This window comes from Amphibalanus amphitrite, unplaced genomic scaffold (genome assembly GCF_019059575.1).
Source record: "Amphibalanus amphitrite isolate SeventyFive unplaced genomic scaffold, NRLGWU_Aamphi_draft 000282F_arrow, whole genome shotgun sequence".
Taxonomy (NCBI): domain Eukaryota; kingdom Metazoa; phylum Arthropoda; class Thecostraca; order Balanomorpha; family Balanidae; genus Amphibalanus; species Amphibalanus amphitrite.
Window position 1 is genome coordinate 259,555 of NW_024881777.1, and position 14,622 is coordinate 274,176.

The 14,622-nt window shown below is 46.4% G+C and overlaps 1 protein-coding gene across 1 annotated transcript in view; it reads right to left on the bottom strand.

Annotated features, from left to right (window-relative positions):
• The window catches only part of LOC122387331 (gamma-aminobutyric acid receptor subunit beta-like), a 130,710-nt gene extending 117,608 nt beyond the window's left edge, over positions 1-13,102 (bottom strand). The window contains exon 1 of the mRNA XM_043377441.1: positions 12,893-13,102. Within this exon, the coding sequence (XP_043233376.1) occupies positions 12,893-12,945 (53 nt within the window). The 5' untranslated portion in view covers positions 12,946-13,102. The remainder of the gene's footprint in view (positions 1-12,892) is intronic.
• Between the last annotated feature and the right edge of the window lie 1,520 nt (positions 13,103-14,622).

A 14,622-nucleotide genomic window follows, 5' to 3' on the forward strand; every position in this document is an offset into this window, starting at 1 on the left:
GTGCATAGCGATGTACAAATCAGCAGCTACTTGATGGCATCCGACATCCCATTATTACATTATCTGCAACGGCATAGGCTTTAAATAAAGGAGAATATTTCCTAACCTTATGTCAGGTTATTATGCCATCTGCCCATCATTTACAGCTTATAAAAAACAAATATCAGCGAACATATCAGCATTGTAAAAGCAATGCGCATTGAGCATTTATGGCTCCTCAGCCATCATGTCACTCTTTGGGCACTGTCAGAAAAGACGTTACGCACAACTCCGCCGGCTTTCGGCACCGCTCGACCGTCCCCGCTCCCCGCCACAGCGCGAGTGACCGCGCGCCGGCCCGAAACCGCCGCAGGCCAAGACCGCAGAGGCGGGGCTTAGCTATGACGTCATAATGTATCACAGACTGACTGGTGATAGCCTCTACACACCGGGTGAAAATCTTGCTCGAAATTTAACATTACGAGTCAATGAGAAGTGCCTGAAATATTGAAATGGCGACAAAATATCTAAATTGTAAAAGTTTCGGCAGGTCTTGAAACGGCCATGTCCTGAGCTTGGCTGAAATTCTTCCACGCATTCAAAAATGATCGCGAAAAATTAGGGTCTCAAGGGGTCTGGCGTTAACAGTAGGTCATTGGTTGATGTGGTATCGTGATCCTGTATTGGGAACTTTCCGCCATGCCGTGCCTGTGTGCGCCGGGCGGCGCCGGCCGAGTAGCGCGGGCGCGGACTCGAGCGCGCGGACCAATCGGCAGCCGCCACGACCGCGGCGACCCCGCTGAGCTGACCGGCGCGGCGGTCGGGTCAGACAGTGCGCGCGGTGCGGCCGGTCGAGGCTGATGTGTTCTTTCTTGGCGCTTATTTGAACTCTTTCGTTACGTATTTCATTCTTGCTTTTACGTTAATATACTACAGTTGACCTTCCAGGTCAGGTCAATGACCCAAAAGTCGGAATATCGGGACCTGTTAGAAGGTCGTAAAGTGTGGCTGCTATGGGGTTTTTCGGGGTGCTGATCACGAATATCATGTTAGTTCTGATCACAGATAATGTCTTCATGCATTTAGGCCAGGTCGGGTCAGGTCAGGTCCGGTCAACCAGTAGGGGTCCTGCCGGGTATTTGTAGTAGGTGTCAACCGCCTCTGACAGCTTCGTAACATGTTACGAAGGCACAAAACTACTTCGTAAACGTTCATATGCTTGTTAAATTCGAATTCAGCTCCAAAACTCGCCTAGAAACATGTAAAACTCGAAAAAGTGAACCGAGGTCATCAAAGGTCAATGACCTGACCTGACATTCAGGTGACCTTGGCATCCACCCTAATGCATGGGACCAACATCATTTCAGATGTTTGAACGCTTGAGACCACGAAAAGACTGCAAACGCGTCGCTAATGCGAGCCGACATACGCCGAATCGCGATTCCGGCCAAACATGGTCTTGTAAAGTAGGTCACAGGTCAAAGGTCATTTGGGTCAGGGTCATGAAATTTTCAGGGTGAGTGTAAAATGGATCAACTCGAGGGTACTGAAAGTTTCGTCGCGATCAGTCACTTTTTACGTGAGTTATTCGTGAAAAACCGAGGGGGTCCGTTCGCCTCCCCCCCCCCCCTATACGAGCGAGGGTTAACCCCAGGTCATGGCATGACCGAAAAATGTTGTGTTTCATATCAGCCGATCCGTATCGGCGACCTGAACGCTTTTAATGTGTTTTCATCGCTCTGGCATGCATCTATGACAAATTACAAGCGAAAAACTCTTGCGAACCTTTCGTTACCGCATATTTACGTCTGGACAACGAGTTGCGGGGAAAAGTGCTTATTTTGATGAAGTTTTAGGAGCCGGTGATTAAGCTGGATTTTCGGGTTACTTTTTTGTTCCGATTCCGGTATTTCATAGTGTTTAGCTTTTGAATATTTTAGTTCTTTCAGAGAAATATTACTTGCCTTACACATTTTGTAAAACCATTTCATTTTTTACAAGCCGACCGTCAGAGTCCTAAAAATACATCAGCACTACAATATTGTAAACAAACAAATGGAGCACCACTTGGCTCTGTTCCAAGCATTCCAAGGCCCTTTTTAAGTTCATCTGGAGGTTTTCGTACTCTTGTAGGTACGTCGTTTTTTAAGCTTTGAATCACATGTGATTCTTATAAGTTATATCATATTGTAGAAGCATGTTGACTGAAAACAATTCCAAGTATCCAGGAGGCTGACAGAGGTCCTGACTCCTGAGCAATATCAATATCAAATTGAAGTTGGGAAATGTTGGTTGATAAACGTAAGTTGACCTGGCTCACATATCAGCAAGAAAAAGTTAAATTAAAAGAGCTTATTGGCCGCAAACAAGCTAAAATATGGCAGGAGATCTTGGATCAATACTGAAGAGCACGCTGAGCGGTATCATGCCAGAAAATGTTGGCTGATGAACGCATATTGATGTATTAGTATGAATATTGAATTACAACTTACAACAGCAAGATCAATTAGTGCTATCAAGTGAAAAATCTAGAATGAACGAACTCGGGCAGCTTTACTATGCTATGCAGATGGTAATGGTGATTACGAGCGAGCGAGCGCAGCGAGCGAAGCGAAGTCTTTTCAATATAACGGAAAAATCTCAGTATGAGCGGCCCGGCCCGGCCCGGCCCGGCCTGTAACGCTTTTGAGAGGCTTATATCTCAGCAACCGCTGGACCGATTGGCCTGCGGTCTTTTTTGTTGGGTAGCCCCATCCCTTCTACCCCGTAATTGACTACTTTTGATACATCTCAGTGACCGTCGTGGCACGTGCCACGTGAAAAGTCAAGGGTGTTCAAGCTGTTTTGCAAAAGTAGTGATTTTGAGAGGCTCATATCTCAGCAGCCGCTTGGGCGATTGTCTTGCGGTAATTTTTGTAGGGTAGCTGCATCCCTTCTACCAAAAATAGGATACTCTCGATGCATGTGGTTCACCCCCAGTGCACATGCAAAATACAACAATAAGAGGTGTCAAATTTGTTCCCATTTTAGTAACTCGGTAATTACTGGGTCGATTTCGCTGAAACTTGGCATACAGGTAGGCACCCACCAAGCAATGCATTCCCATGTGTTGCGGCTTGGGTGCTACGTGCGCACGTGCAGGGGGCGTTTCCATATCTCGAAAACGGCTGGGCCGATTGCGCTCAAATTTGGTACACGGTTGGGGACCAGTTAGTAGGGTGCCGTGCAAAAGTCACTTTGGACCCCGTTTGCACGTGCGCACGTGCAGAATGCCGCTTCCAGATCTCAGAAACGGCTGGGCCAATTGCGTTCAAATTTGGCACACCGCTAGCAACCGGTTAGAAGAGTGCTTTGCACAAGCCCGTTGGAAGTACCTTTCGCCCTTCCGCACGTGCAGGGCTCACTATCTCGCTCGCTCGTTCTTCGCCCAAAAGGTGTTTTACTGGTCATATAATGTGTTCATAGTTATTCGTGATAGTGATTATTGGTCCAATATACAACGGCAAAGCTCTCAGTGTTTCTTTCTGTGGATGGCCAGGAGTGACTCAGAACTTAGAAGTATTAGTTTTCTTCACAGGTCTGGGATAAAAAGTACTGAGGGTAATCTTCCAGCAAGGTACTTTACTTTGACACGGTATGAGAGGTATGCACAAGTATATAGGCAGGTGCTTATTTTCTATAGTTAGTAGTTGAATAGGTTTGGTTGGGTTAGCTTAGATTAGGTTATGTAATGTTAGTTTTATAATTTGTCAAGTGTCCATAAAAAGGTGACCTGATGTGGCAAATGATAGCTAAGCTACTTTAGTGCTTTGTTCCTGCTCGAGAAATCAATAAGTACAAATCCTGTAGGGTACTGTGACGAACTATGAGTTAGGTGCTAGGTGAGCATGTTATGTGAGCATGTCTAAGCTACTTAGTGCTTTGTTCCTGCTCGAGAAATCAATAAGTACAAATCCTGCAGGGTACTGTGACGAACTATGAGTTAGGTGCTAGGTGAGCATGTTATGTGAATGTGCTGTTGCCTGTTTGACTCTGGTAAAAATACAAACAAGCCAGGGTCACAGTTTATATTCAATCTAGAATATCCAAGACAGTTAGGATAAATAATAACAATAGCACGTCAAATGGATATTTAAACACACAAAGCTTTCGGTATGAAAATACCTTGATCACTGTGTTAACAGAAATGAGGACAGAAATTGTCACCGGCAGCTTGTACAAAAATATAAAATAGCACTCGAAAAATAGATCACAATCACGAGATTATCTATCGGGGTCCTACCACTAAGCGTACAGCGCATGTTGCTAAAGTTATAAATCCAGTCCTAGTATTGATGGTATCGCGTGCTGATTGTGAGCCGCTTCTAAGATTTTTCGTGTCGTTTTTCGTGCGCCCTTCTCTAATAATCGAGTTGCTCCCCAGTTCGGTAAATGATGAGATTGTTCGGCATGTACGACGATTGCGTTCGATGTTCGATGAATCTTAAAGGTATTATCAGGGTTTTTTTTCTCCAAAATTTCGGACTTACTCAGTGAAACGTGTAGAAGAAGGTGACTGAAGCCCCAATCCAAAGTCATTCGTCTCAAAATTGCCTAATTTTCCAATGGTGGGCCTCCAAAGTTTTCGCGGCTGCCAGCCGCGTAAACTTGCGAGTACTTGGTGGTCCATCTCTAAACGCCCATAGGGTTTACACTAGCGGAGACTTTTCTAAATATTTCTAGGGAAAATATAATGGATCTAGGGAAAATATAATGGATCTAGGGAAAATATAATGGATTACATGCTCCATTATATTTTCCCAAGACAAAATAGGGAAATATAGCATAGGTCCGTAACACAACGAACACAACATTCTTCTCATTCTTCTCAGCTTCTCATTCTAGATATCCTGTGGGTTATCAAAATAATTCAAATTAAAAAATTGTGTTGTGTGCGTTCAAACTTAGCTCATCCCGAGTGTAATTCAAGAATGTCTTAGTTCAAGTAATTAAACTTGAAAGTGATATAGCTCAAGCAATGAAGAAGCTTGGATGGAACTAGTGTTGAATCAAAGTTACCTATCATTTTAAATGCTAAGTGCTGAACGTTACCAATAATTCGAGACATCCGTTGTAAGATGTATGACGCAGATCAACTTTGATCAAGTGAAGAAAATAGATTTCAGATGAAATAATGTCAATGTTCAAGGCTGAGCGACTGGCAGATTTCGGAGTGAGCACGAGTGGCCTCGAGACATTCTGTTTCTGTAGGTACTCAAAATAAATAAATTATCATGTTGTGTGCTTTGAGGTTAAGTGTTATCAGTGGTGCTTCATGGTTGTGCTTTGTTGTTGGTGTATAGGCATGTTTTGAGCACATTGCAGCATGATATTGGTGGTGTGTAAAGCAACTGATCTCCGCAGACTTTGCACTTACTTGCAAAGCCTGCGGACTGACTTTGCAGACTTTGGCTGACAATGAGCAATGCATTGCTGACTGATCATCTATACTACTATTTGAAGTGCAAATTCGCGTCATAGACTTTACATGTATAAATCGGCGTGCGAAATCGGGCGAAAACGGCTAATTTTGGCCGACACGGGTCCAGTTCCCGTGCAGTATCTTGGTGACCAGGGGTCCGACCGGCACGGGGAAAACAGCATCGTGTACAGAATTGAACGGGCTATTGAATGGTGTGCAATGCAGAGGATAGCACGCGCCACGTGCACCGGAGAGGGCACTTTTATTTGAAAAATTGCGGTTTTTTGAGGAATTTTGGAATTAATTTTATTTTTAGGTGACCGTTAAATGGAGCGAGTTGAATCAACGCCTATTTGCAAGAGAAAGGTATTGCCTCTCATATAAAAATTGTGAAAAGCTGATTGATCCAAATCAAGGTGGTGCAAATCACAGGAGAAAATGGTGTTTGTCAATTTTGTGCCACTTTATTAATCACACGGGGTTTGCTGCATAACCTGATACCTTTGGCAATTGAATATGGTACCATTGGATAGAGCATTCAATTCTGTCCAATATTCACTCTTCATTTTTGCATGATTAGCAACAGTATCCATAAAAATGTAAATGTTCCAAACCATTACATTGTCATTTTTAGCGAAATTCATCGATGGCCCTCAAAAGACTTCACGCCAGTTTTCGAATCATTCTAAAGTAGAACGCATGATAATACGACACGGGCACCTCGATGCGATGTATCTTATTGTTTTCTTACAAAATGCTTGGCCGTCAAAAAGCAATCGAACGAAATGGATATCTACCAAGCAAATCGACACAGACTAACCCAATACCCACGGGTCAAAAAATCCCCCCTTCGCGTTGCGGAGCACGCGGGTAACCCTAGTTTATTCTGTGTTTGTAGCACAAAGTACAGAAGTGGCACATACATTGTTACTTTGAAAACCTGATGTGAATTTTGATGTAGAAAATTGGTGGCTGACGTTGAGTCCTGACGTATTGTGAGTAGTGTACATCTGGTGCATTGAGCGCAGACTTGAGACCAGTGACGTTTGTATCAGTAGACTGTGTTTGAGTCTACTTATATGGGTAGTCATAAAGCAGGCGTCACACTTCTTTTTGCAACCAAGGAGATGCGCTATACCCAGAGATGCTTTCTCACCAAACCTTACCAAACCAAACCTAACCTACAGCGCCTCTCTTCGTTCGTTCATGGTTGCAAAAAAACAAGTGTGGCGCCTGCTATACTACTACCCTTATATGGCCGTGGTTTGAGTGTGGTGACTGAGTAAGCTGGTGTGTATAGCCATACAATAAGTGTTTTGAAATATATTTTTGGGACAGTATTGAAATGGTGTGTTTTGGCCATCTGGCATGGATGATGGAAAGCCACTAACTCAACTTCAGGAACGCTTCTTCATTATGCTCATCTAAAGCACAATGATCTATTTTCTCTTCGCAAGGATTGATTCCTAATTCACTGTCAATTATAACCTGGGCCAGAAGGTTTCGCTGAGCCACAGGGTTCATACAGATTCATCCACAGTGCTCAGCAGTGTATGTTTTCAGATTTCAACAGACTGTATTTTTTTCTGTATGTACATATGCATCATGCAAGGGTACAACAGATGCGGTATTTGGTAAGCAGTTGGCAGCAAGGTGGTGTTTGTACTTATTGGCAGAACTAGTTGAGCAGGACTAAAACTATCCTAGTTTCTCTCCAGTTTACTCAGATCCGTCTCAACACATTGAACATATTGAAAGCGTTCATCCATGAAATGTCTGCATGTATACTCATTTCCGAGAAGGCACGCTCGTCGCTCATCCATTGCCGAGCAGGCACGTGCGTGCCCATCGCCGGCGCGCATTAGCGCGCGTCCATGGCTGGGGCGCACGCGCGCGGCCATGGCCGGCATGCACGCGCGCGCGCCCATCGTCGGCACGCAAGCGCGCGCCGCGTCCTTACCCGGCGAGCACGCCGCGTCCGTACCCGGCGCGAACCCGCGCGCGTCCACAGCCGGGGCGCACCCAAGCGAGTTCGTACCCGGCACGTACCGGCGCGCACCCGCGCGCGTTCGTACCCGGCCCGCACCCGCGCGAGTCCACTGCCGGCACTGACAGACCCTGACAGACGGGCGTGCTGCCGTCGGCGGTCCTGACAGATGAGCGGCGGGCCCGGCTCCCGCAGCTCCGGCAGCGGGCGGCAGCCATGGTCGGCATACACGCGCGCGCGCCCATCGTCGGCACGCAAGCGCGCGCGCGTCCATAGCCGGCGCGCACCCGTACCTGGCGCGCACCCGCGCGCGTCCGTACCCGGCCCGCACCCGCGCGCGTCCACTGCCGGCACTGACAGACCCTGACAGACGGGCGTGCTGCCGTCGGCGGTCCTGACAGATGAGCGGCGGGCCCGGCTCCCGCAGCTCCGGCAGCGGGCGGCAGCTCCGGTGACTGTTCCGGCAGCTCCGGCAGCGAGCGGCGTCTCCGGCAGCGCTCAGCAGCGGCGCCAAGCAGCAGCAGCGGCTGAGCCAACAGGCGGCCGCGGAGGCACGCCCCCCCCCCCTTTGCACATTGTTCGTCCATGGAGATGTCTGCAAGCACGCCTATTGTTGAGAAGGCACGTGCATCCATGGCTGAGCACTGAGCAGGCACGTGCGACCCCTTTGCACATTGTTCATCCATACATATCAATATAATTTACCTTATGATTAGTGTGAGTCTTACAAAATCTTAAACTCAGAAATACCACAAGGCAGGCTGCCTGGGTGAGTTGCTAATATGAACATAATGAACATTATACATTAGTGCAGTACCTATAAGCATCCATGCTGTGTGAAGGACTTGGCCCTCACGTTCATTCGTTTGGTGATTGCACATGGTGGCATGTGTACCAATTGTTCTCCCTAACCCTTCTTACAACTTTGACTAGCAAGTAGAAGCTGGCAAAATGCAAGGAGCTTACAAAGCATGCCTATATGTAGATAACTGAGGATGATTCTCTCAATTGAAGCATGATCCGCAGTCCGCACTCAGCAGCTTCTTCTGTTCTGTTCCACAAACTAAAACTGAAATGCCTCAATTTTCCTCAAAATATATTCATTTATCACTCATAAACAACAAAAATATACATTAAGAAGGTACCAGGGCAATAAAAAACATACAAGTTACATATTTTTTCATGTACCGTCCTTTCACAGCAGCAAATATGTAGAAACGCACCAAGACGTTCACGGAGAGCCCACCCATAACAAACTATAGTTGAAGCCGGGGCTCTGCTGCAGCAGCAGGGGAGACGTACAGGACACAGAGGTCATGTCACAACATCATGTTGTACAACCTGTTGTTCGAAAAAACAGATCAACATAGATCTTGAAAAACTGTAGGTAGAGCTTTCTTCAGTCACTTAGGTAAGCTTTCTCGCAAGACGTTACATTAGATTGACCACTCTTGACAAAATAATCAGATTGAAACTTAGCTCGTGTGCCTGATGCACTTACATTTCAATTTATTGAAATAAAACACTCAAATTTACCCTTGAAAATTGTTGACATTTAAATGATATTAATCAAGATTTGATGATCAGCAAACAAGCTCAAGCTATTCAAATCACACCCAAATCAAAATAATAACTTTGGCAATGTTGATAACTCCTGCTGTCTTATTGAAAAGCAAATCTTCAATTTGTTCATATCCAAATTCAATGCCAAGCACTGAAATCTTGTTGCAAGGCCCTAAAAACAACAGACAAAAACAAAACAGACAAGGCCCGTCTTGTGGAAATCGACAGTGCGGTGCGGCGGCCTTGGCGAAATTTCCCAAGGCTGCTCTTTGTTTACATTTTAGTGATGGGCCAACTTGGCCGCCCAAGTACTTGTTTTGCGTGAGTAAGTACAATTTTGTCAATTTTGAAACGGCTATATCTCGCAAATTTTGGTACCGATTTACATTTTATGCATATATTTAGAATCGGCAGAGTCTGGGGAGTTCATTGATTGGAAATTTATTCCGATTCCTTTCAATTTTTAAACCCTGATAATCCCTTTAACCCGCGCCCTGCTGGGGGGGGGGGGGGTGTTTGAACACCCCCCTTGTGGTTTTTCGCGAATATCTCAAAAACGGCGGCGCGGAGCGCCGTCGTTTTTGGTACACCTTATTACACATCAATTCTACACATGTTGTGAAAATTTCAGACCAAGGTCATTCAAGGTCAGGTCACCAGGTCACTTGAAGTGACCTCACCTCATAAAAAGTTTCAATGTCTGTCATAGCTACACCGAGTGACCGATCGCTTTGAAACTTTCAGCGATTGCTAAGAGCAATAGCATGTACAAAATGTATATCTCAGAATTTTGATATCGATGACCTAAGGTCAGGTCAATTTTGCGACCTTCCCATTATAAGTCAATGGGAGAAAATTGAAATGCGCCTCTTTTGGACGAAAGACATTATAAACACTCCCAAACACTGAATTACAAGTGGTTTAGACACACTGAACTTGAAAATGGTGTCCGTGACCCCTGTTTATGCCCTGAGGTCATCTTAGGTCACGAATGGTATCTAACAGTTTTTCGCAAATAACTTTTGATAGAGGCATGCTAGAGCGATGAAAACGCCTTAGATGTGTTCAGCTCGACGATACGGATTGACTGATATGCAACATGACCCTTTCCGGTCAGGTCATGACCTTGACCTGAGGTCAAATTTTCAAGTTGACCTTTCAAGGTCAAGTTATAGTTCATTCGATGCGTCTTGACGAGAGGAACACGATGCCGGTAAAAGTAAGCTCGTACAAGGCTTGGGTCAAAAGTTATTGCAGAAAAACTGTTTCCAAAAAAATCGGCTATTTTTGCAGTTTTTGCCCCCTGCAGGCAAAACCGTTGACGTTAGGTCAAATCTGAGAGAATTACTCAGAAAGGGCGTTAATGGGGCTATCGAATGCGCTTTTCCGCGGCGCTGTAGCTCTATTGGTTCCCGAGTTATGCGTTGGCTTTTTGGAAATTTTCGATATTCGAACTGGAAATCGGCGAAATTTTGCCTTCAATGACCTCTGGTGACCTGACCTTTGACCTGACCAAAAATTGACCGAAGTGATTTCGTCATTATTTTTAACGCTCTTTCGAACGCCGCCTTCCGCGTATCGCTACGTGGCCCAGGAGCCGAGTTAGAAGGGGGGGTGTTCAAACACCCCCCCCCCCCAGCAGGGCGTGGAAATCCAGGACCCCCAGCCGGGCGCGGGTTAAGGTCACTTTTATGTTCTTTAAGTCCCGTTTCGACCCCCCTCCCCGTTTCTCCCACGTAGCTTTTGTTACACCCACCACAAGGAATTTCGTATACTACACTTTTCGGAGAATCGGATGTGTCGGACGTCTCTTTCGGTCTTCGTTTAATCATCTCGTGTATCTTCGTTCCCGTGTTCGTTGCTACTCGTACGCCTGTCTTCTCCAGTGATTTGGAAATAACCTCCGCGCTGTTGAAGTTTGCAATCGATATCCATTTTCTCTTTTCCTTCCTTGATCTTTTTCCTTTTGTTTTGGGTTCTTCTTTATTCGTTCAGCCTTTTGCTTTTGCCGAATGAGATACCCCTTCGGGTATTTCAGTTTCGTGAAGCGTCGTAAATATGTTTAATCTCTTCGTCCAGGAACTCCTCATCACAAATTCTCATCGCTCGTAAAAAGAAACCTATAACTACATCACTTTTCACACGTTCACTGTGGCCAGAGTAAAAATGAACATAATCTTCTTTGTTGGTTGGCTTTCATGTACCTGAAATTTGAAACCTGTCTCTGTTCTGATGATGCACGTGTCTAACCGGAGCCGGATCATTTTACTCGGAGCCGGAGCCGGAGCCGCCATGACATTTCACCCGGAGCCGGAGCCGGAGCCGATTTTTTTCTCCGGAGCCGGAGCCGGAGCCGGAGCCGTCTGAAATTTCAACGGCTCCGCATTCCTGATAATAAGGTATTCCAAAAACGGCGGAGCTCCACGCCGCTGTTTTTGTTTTGTATTGTTTTGTTTTTGGAGGGAGGACATTCACGAAAAACCGAGGTGGAGGTGTTCATATCTCCCTCCCCAGCAGGGCGCGGGTTAACCCGCTCCCCGCTGGGCTATTCAGCCATACGCGCCCTGCTGGGGGGGGGGGGGGCAGATTCTGCCCCCGTGTCTAACTTCCGAACCGATGGTCGTAGAAAGACGGGGAAAACGGCAATCGAAAGCTCTCAACAAGGCGGATCTAAAGAGCCCAATGTTTTTGCTTAAGTAGGTCAGAGGTCAGGTCAAGGTCAGGTCAAGGGTACAAAAATGCAAGTTTCTAAATCTACAGTATCGGCCTTGCACCGTAGTTGCCGAAGAATGGACTGAGACTGATTGCCCAAAACGTGTTCTTAGACTACCAAGACAGTATTCTTTGCATACAATGTCATTCAAAGGTCAAGGTCAAGGTCAGGTCAGGTCAGGTCAGGTCACCAAAAACAAAATATAGAAAAGGGCATGTGCGACACATGTTTTATGGGTTATTTTACTCATAGAATTCAATAGGCACACTCAATAAAAGATATGGACCACCTCTGGATGAATTTCAGGTCGAGGTCAGGTCAAGGTTAGGTCAAGTGAGGTCAACTTTTGAAGTTGGTTGTTAAGGCCTAAAAAGGTGTCTATCTGATGCAGTTTTTCACGTCTAATCGAATGGTGCTATTTTTGTTTCCGTACGAGGTCTAGAACTTCAAAAAAAATCATTTTTCAAAATTTGTGTGTCGTGACGTCATAAAATTTTGAATTTCTCCCACATTTTTGAACCGATTCTTCTAAAAATTGGTATGTAGGTGCACATAGACCACTTCTCTGACACATATTCCGGGTTTTTTTCGATACACTCAAAATTTTGGATTTCATAATTATTTTCCCAAAAAAGTCAGTTTTTTGAAGAAAACAAAATTGGGCCAAAATCCAAGTATCAAAAATCCGAGAGAGCCAAAGTAGAATCACGTATAACATTTTTTGGTTCGTCTTGATTCCTTTAAAATGAAGATGTTAGCGGCGTTTGAAATTTTGCCGTTTTTGAGGCGAAAATGGCGAACATGACGTCACTAAAACGTCAATTTCTCACAAATTTTCCGACCGATTTCACTCAAATTTTCAGGGAAAGTGTCCAATTGATGTATGATAAGGTACTGAAAGTTTGACGTCGCTGTCTTAACGCGTTTAGAAGTTATTGGCGAAAAACGGGAGGGGGCAGATTCTGCCCCCCCTCCCCAGCAGGGCGCGGGTTAAACACTGCAGCCGGAGGCTGCTGAAGGTAACGTCATCACGTGACGGAACACTGCTACGACTATAACATAGGAAGGGGCAGGGGCACTATAACTTGGAGAAGGGGCAGGGGCACTATAACTTGGAGAAGGAGCAGGCCCGTGTCACAAGGCAGGGAGAAGGGGCAGGCCCGCGTATCACAAGGCAGGCAGTGCTCACCTCTTTCTGAGCAGCAAACTGAGGAACGCTATGACCACCCAGCGGGACGTCATGCCGTTGGGCGGCCGCCCACTTACGGGCGCATGGCGCGGCCGTTCACAGGGTCACCGAGTTACCGCGTCACTGCGTCACTGACGTTACTGCACGCGCTGCAACACCACCGGCCGCCGCCGCGCCAGCCGCCCGCACCCCGTCAGTTGGCGTCGCCGCCGCCGCCGCCGCCACGGCCGCCTCACGGGCAATCGATTGGCATAACGGCAGTTCTAGTGGTGGCCACCAGGGCGGTACCACCGTCTATTGTGGAAGTCTGGCGCGGTGGGCGATAGGTGGCGCTGGTGGCGCCAGGGTGCAACTGTGCTTTTGAGGCTGCTCTTGCAACCTCATTAGTCATTCGTAGGTGAAAGTGGGACACATTCGTGCAAAAAATGGATCATAGACCTCTGTACACCGTTGTACAGAGGTCTATGAATGGATGAATCCAAATTCCTGTTCTTTGGTTGCTGCAATGACAGACAGACAGACAGACATGCAATTATAATGGTATAATCATGCAGTGGCGGTAGCAGAAAGGCGGGGGGGCGGCATCAGGGCCATGCCCCCCCAAAAAAAGCAAATCAGGGGAACCATCATGGTTAATGGGGCAGCCATTAACCAATCTGCCCTGTGATTGGTTCAGGCTGCTAATTAAACGTAACATAGTTTGCCATTCCCGGTCAGAATGGGCGACGCCCAGAAGAGAACAGTGATTTGGTTCATGTATTGCAGAAAAAATGCACCAAACGTTATTCACGAAAAGCTAGTGCCAACACATGTTGAGGTTTGTCTTTCTTACAGTAGCGTCAAAAAGTGGGCATCTCTGTTCAACTTTGGTCAACAGATTATTAATGGTCACCCCCGCAGTGGCCAACCATCAGCAGCATTGACTCGAAAGAAAATATGAAAAATAAGCACTTCTTTGTGAAAAATGACAAATGTCCTGGTATGGAACAACGCAGCAGAAGCAGAGGTGTCTATCAGGTTCCTCAAAGCCATTCTTCAACAGCGTATTAGTATGTTTAAGATCTCTGCAAGATGCATCCCCGTTTGCTGGCTCCAGAGGAAAGGCAAACTCGAAAGGAGGCGTAACGCGAAAATGTTGGCCCCTATATCGAAGATCCAAAAAAGGTCATTGAACTACTTGTTACCGAGGAGGGATTGTGGGTGTCACGTTGACCCTAAGGGTGTGACCGAGTTGCGCAAGTGGAAGCACACTGAGTAAAGGCAACCAAATGTGTGCGACGTGTTTAAGTCAGTCGGCAAGATGACAGTGGTTGCATTTGGGGGTGCTGACGGGACTCTGCTCTTCAACTTTCTAAAACAGAGGCGCTCAATTAATGATGAATACTACACCTCCCTTCGATAACAGTAGCGAGCAGCAGATATCGAGGAGAGACTAGGGAAGCTGACTAAAAGTGTGCGCCTGATCCAGGACCACGCACCAGCACACATGAGCAGGGTGACGATCAGCGAAGCAGTAAGCTGTGTCTTCGAGTTGTTGTCACAGCCACTTTTTTCTCCGTACCTTGCACCCTCTGGTTGCTTGCACCCTTCCCCAACATAAAGAAATTGCTTAGCAGTGGCAACTTCGCTGACAGCAAGGAGACAAAAGCAGCCGTCTTGGACGTGCCAGATGGGTCCAAAACCCACTTGGCTACGGAGACCTTGGGGCCTCTCGCGAAGCGCTGCGCGAA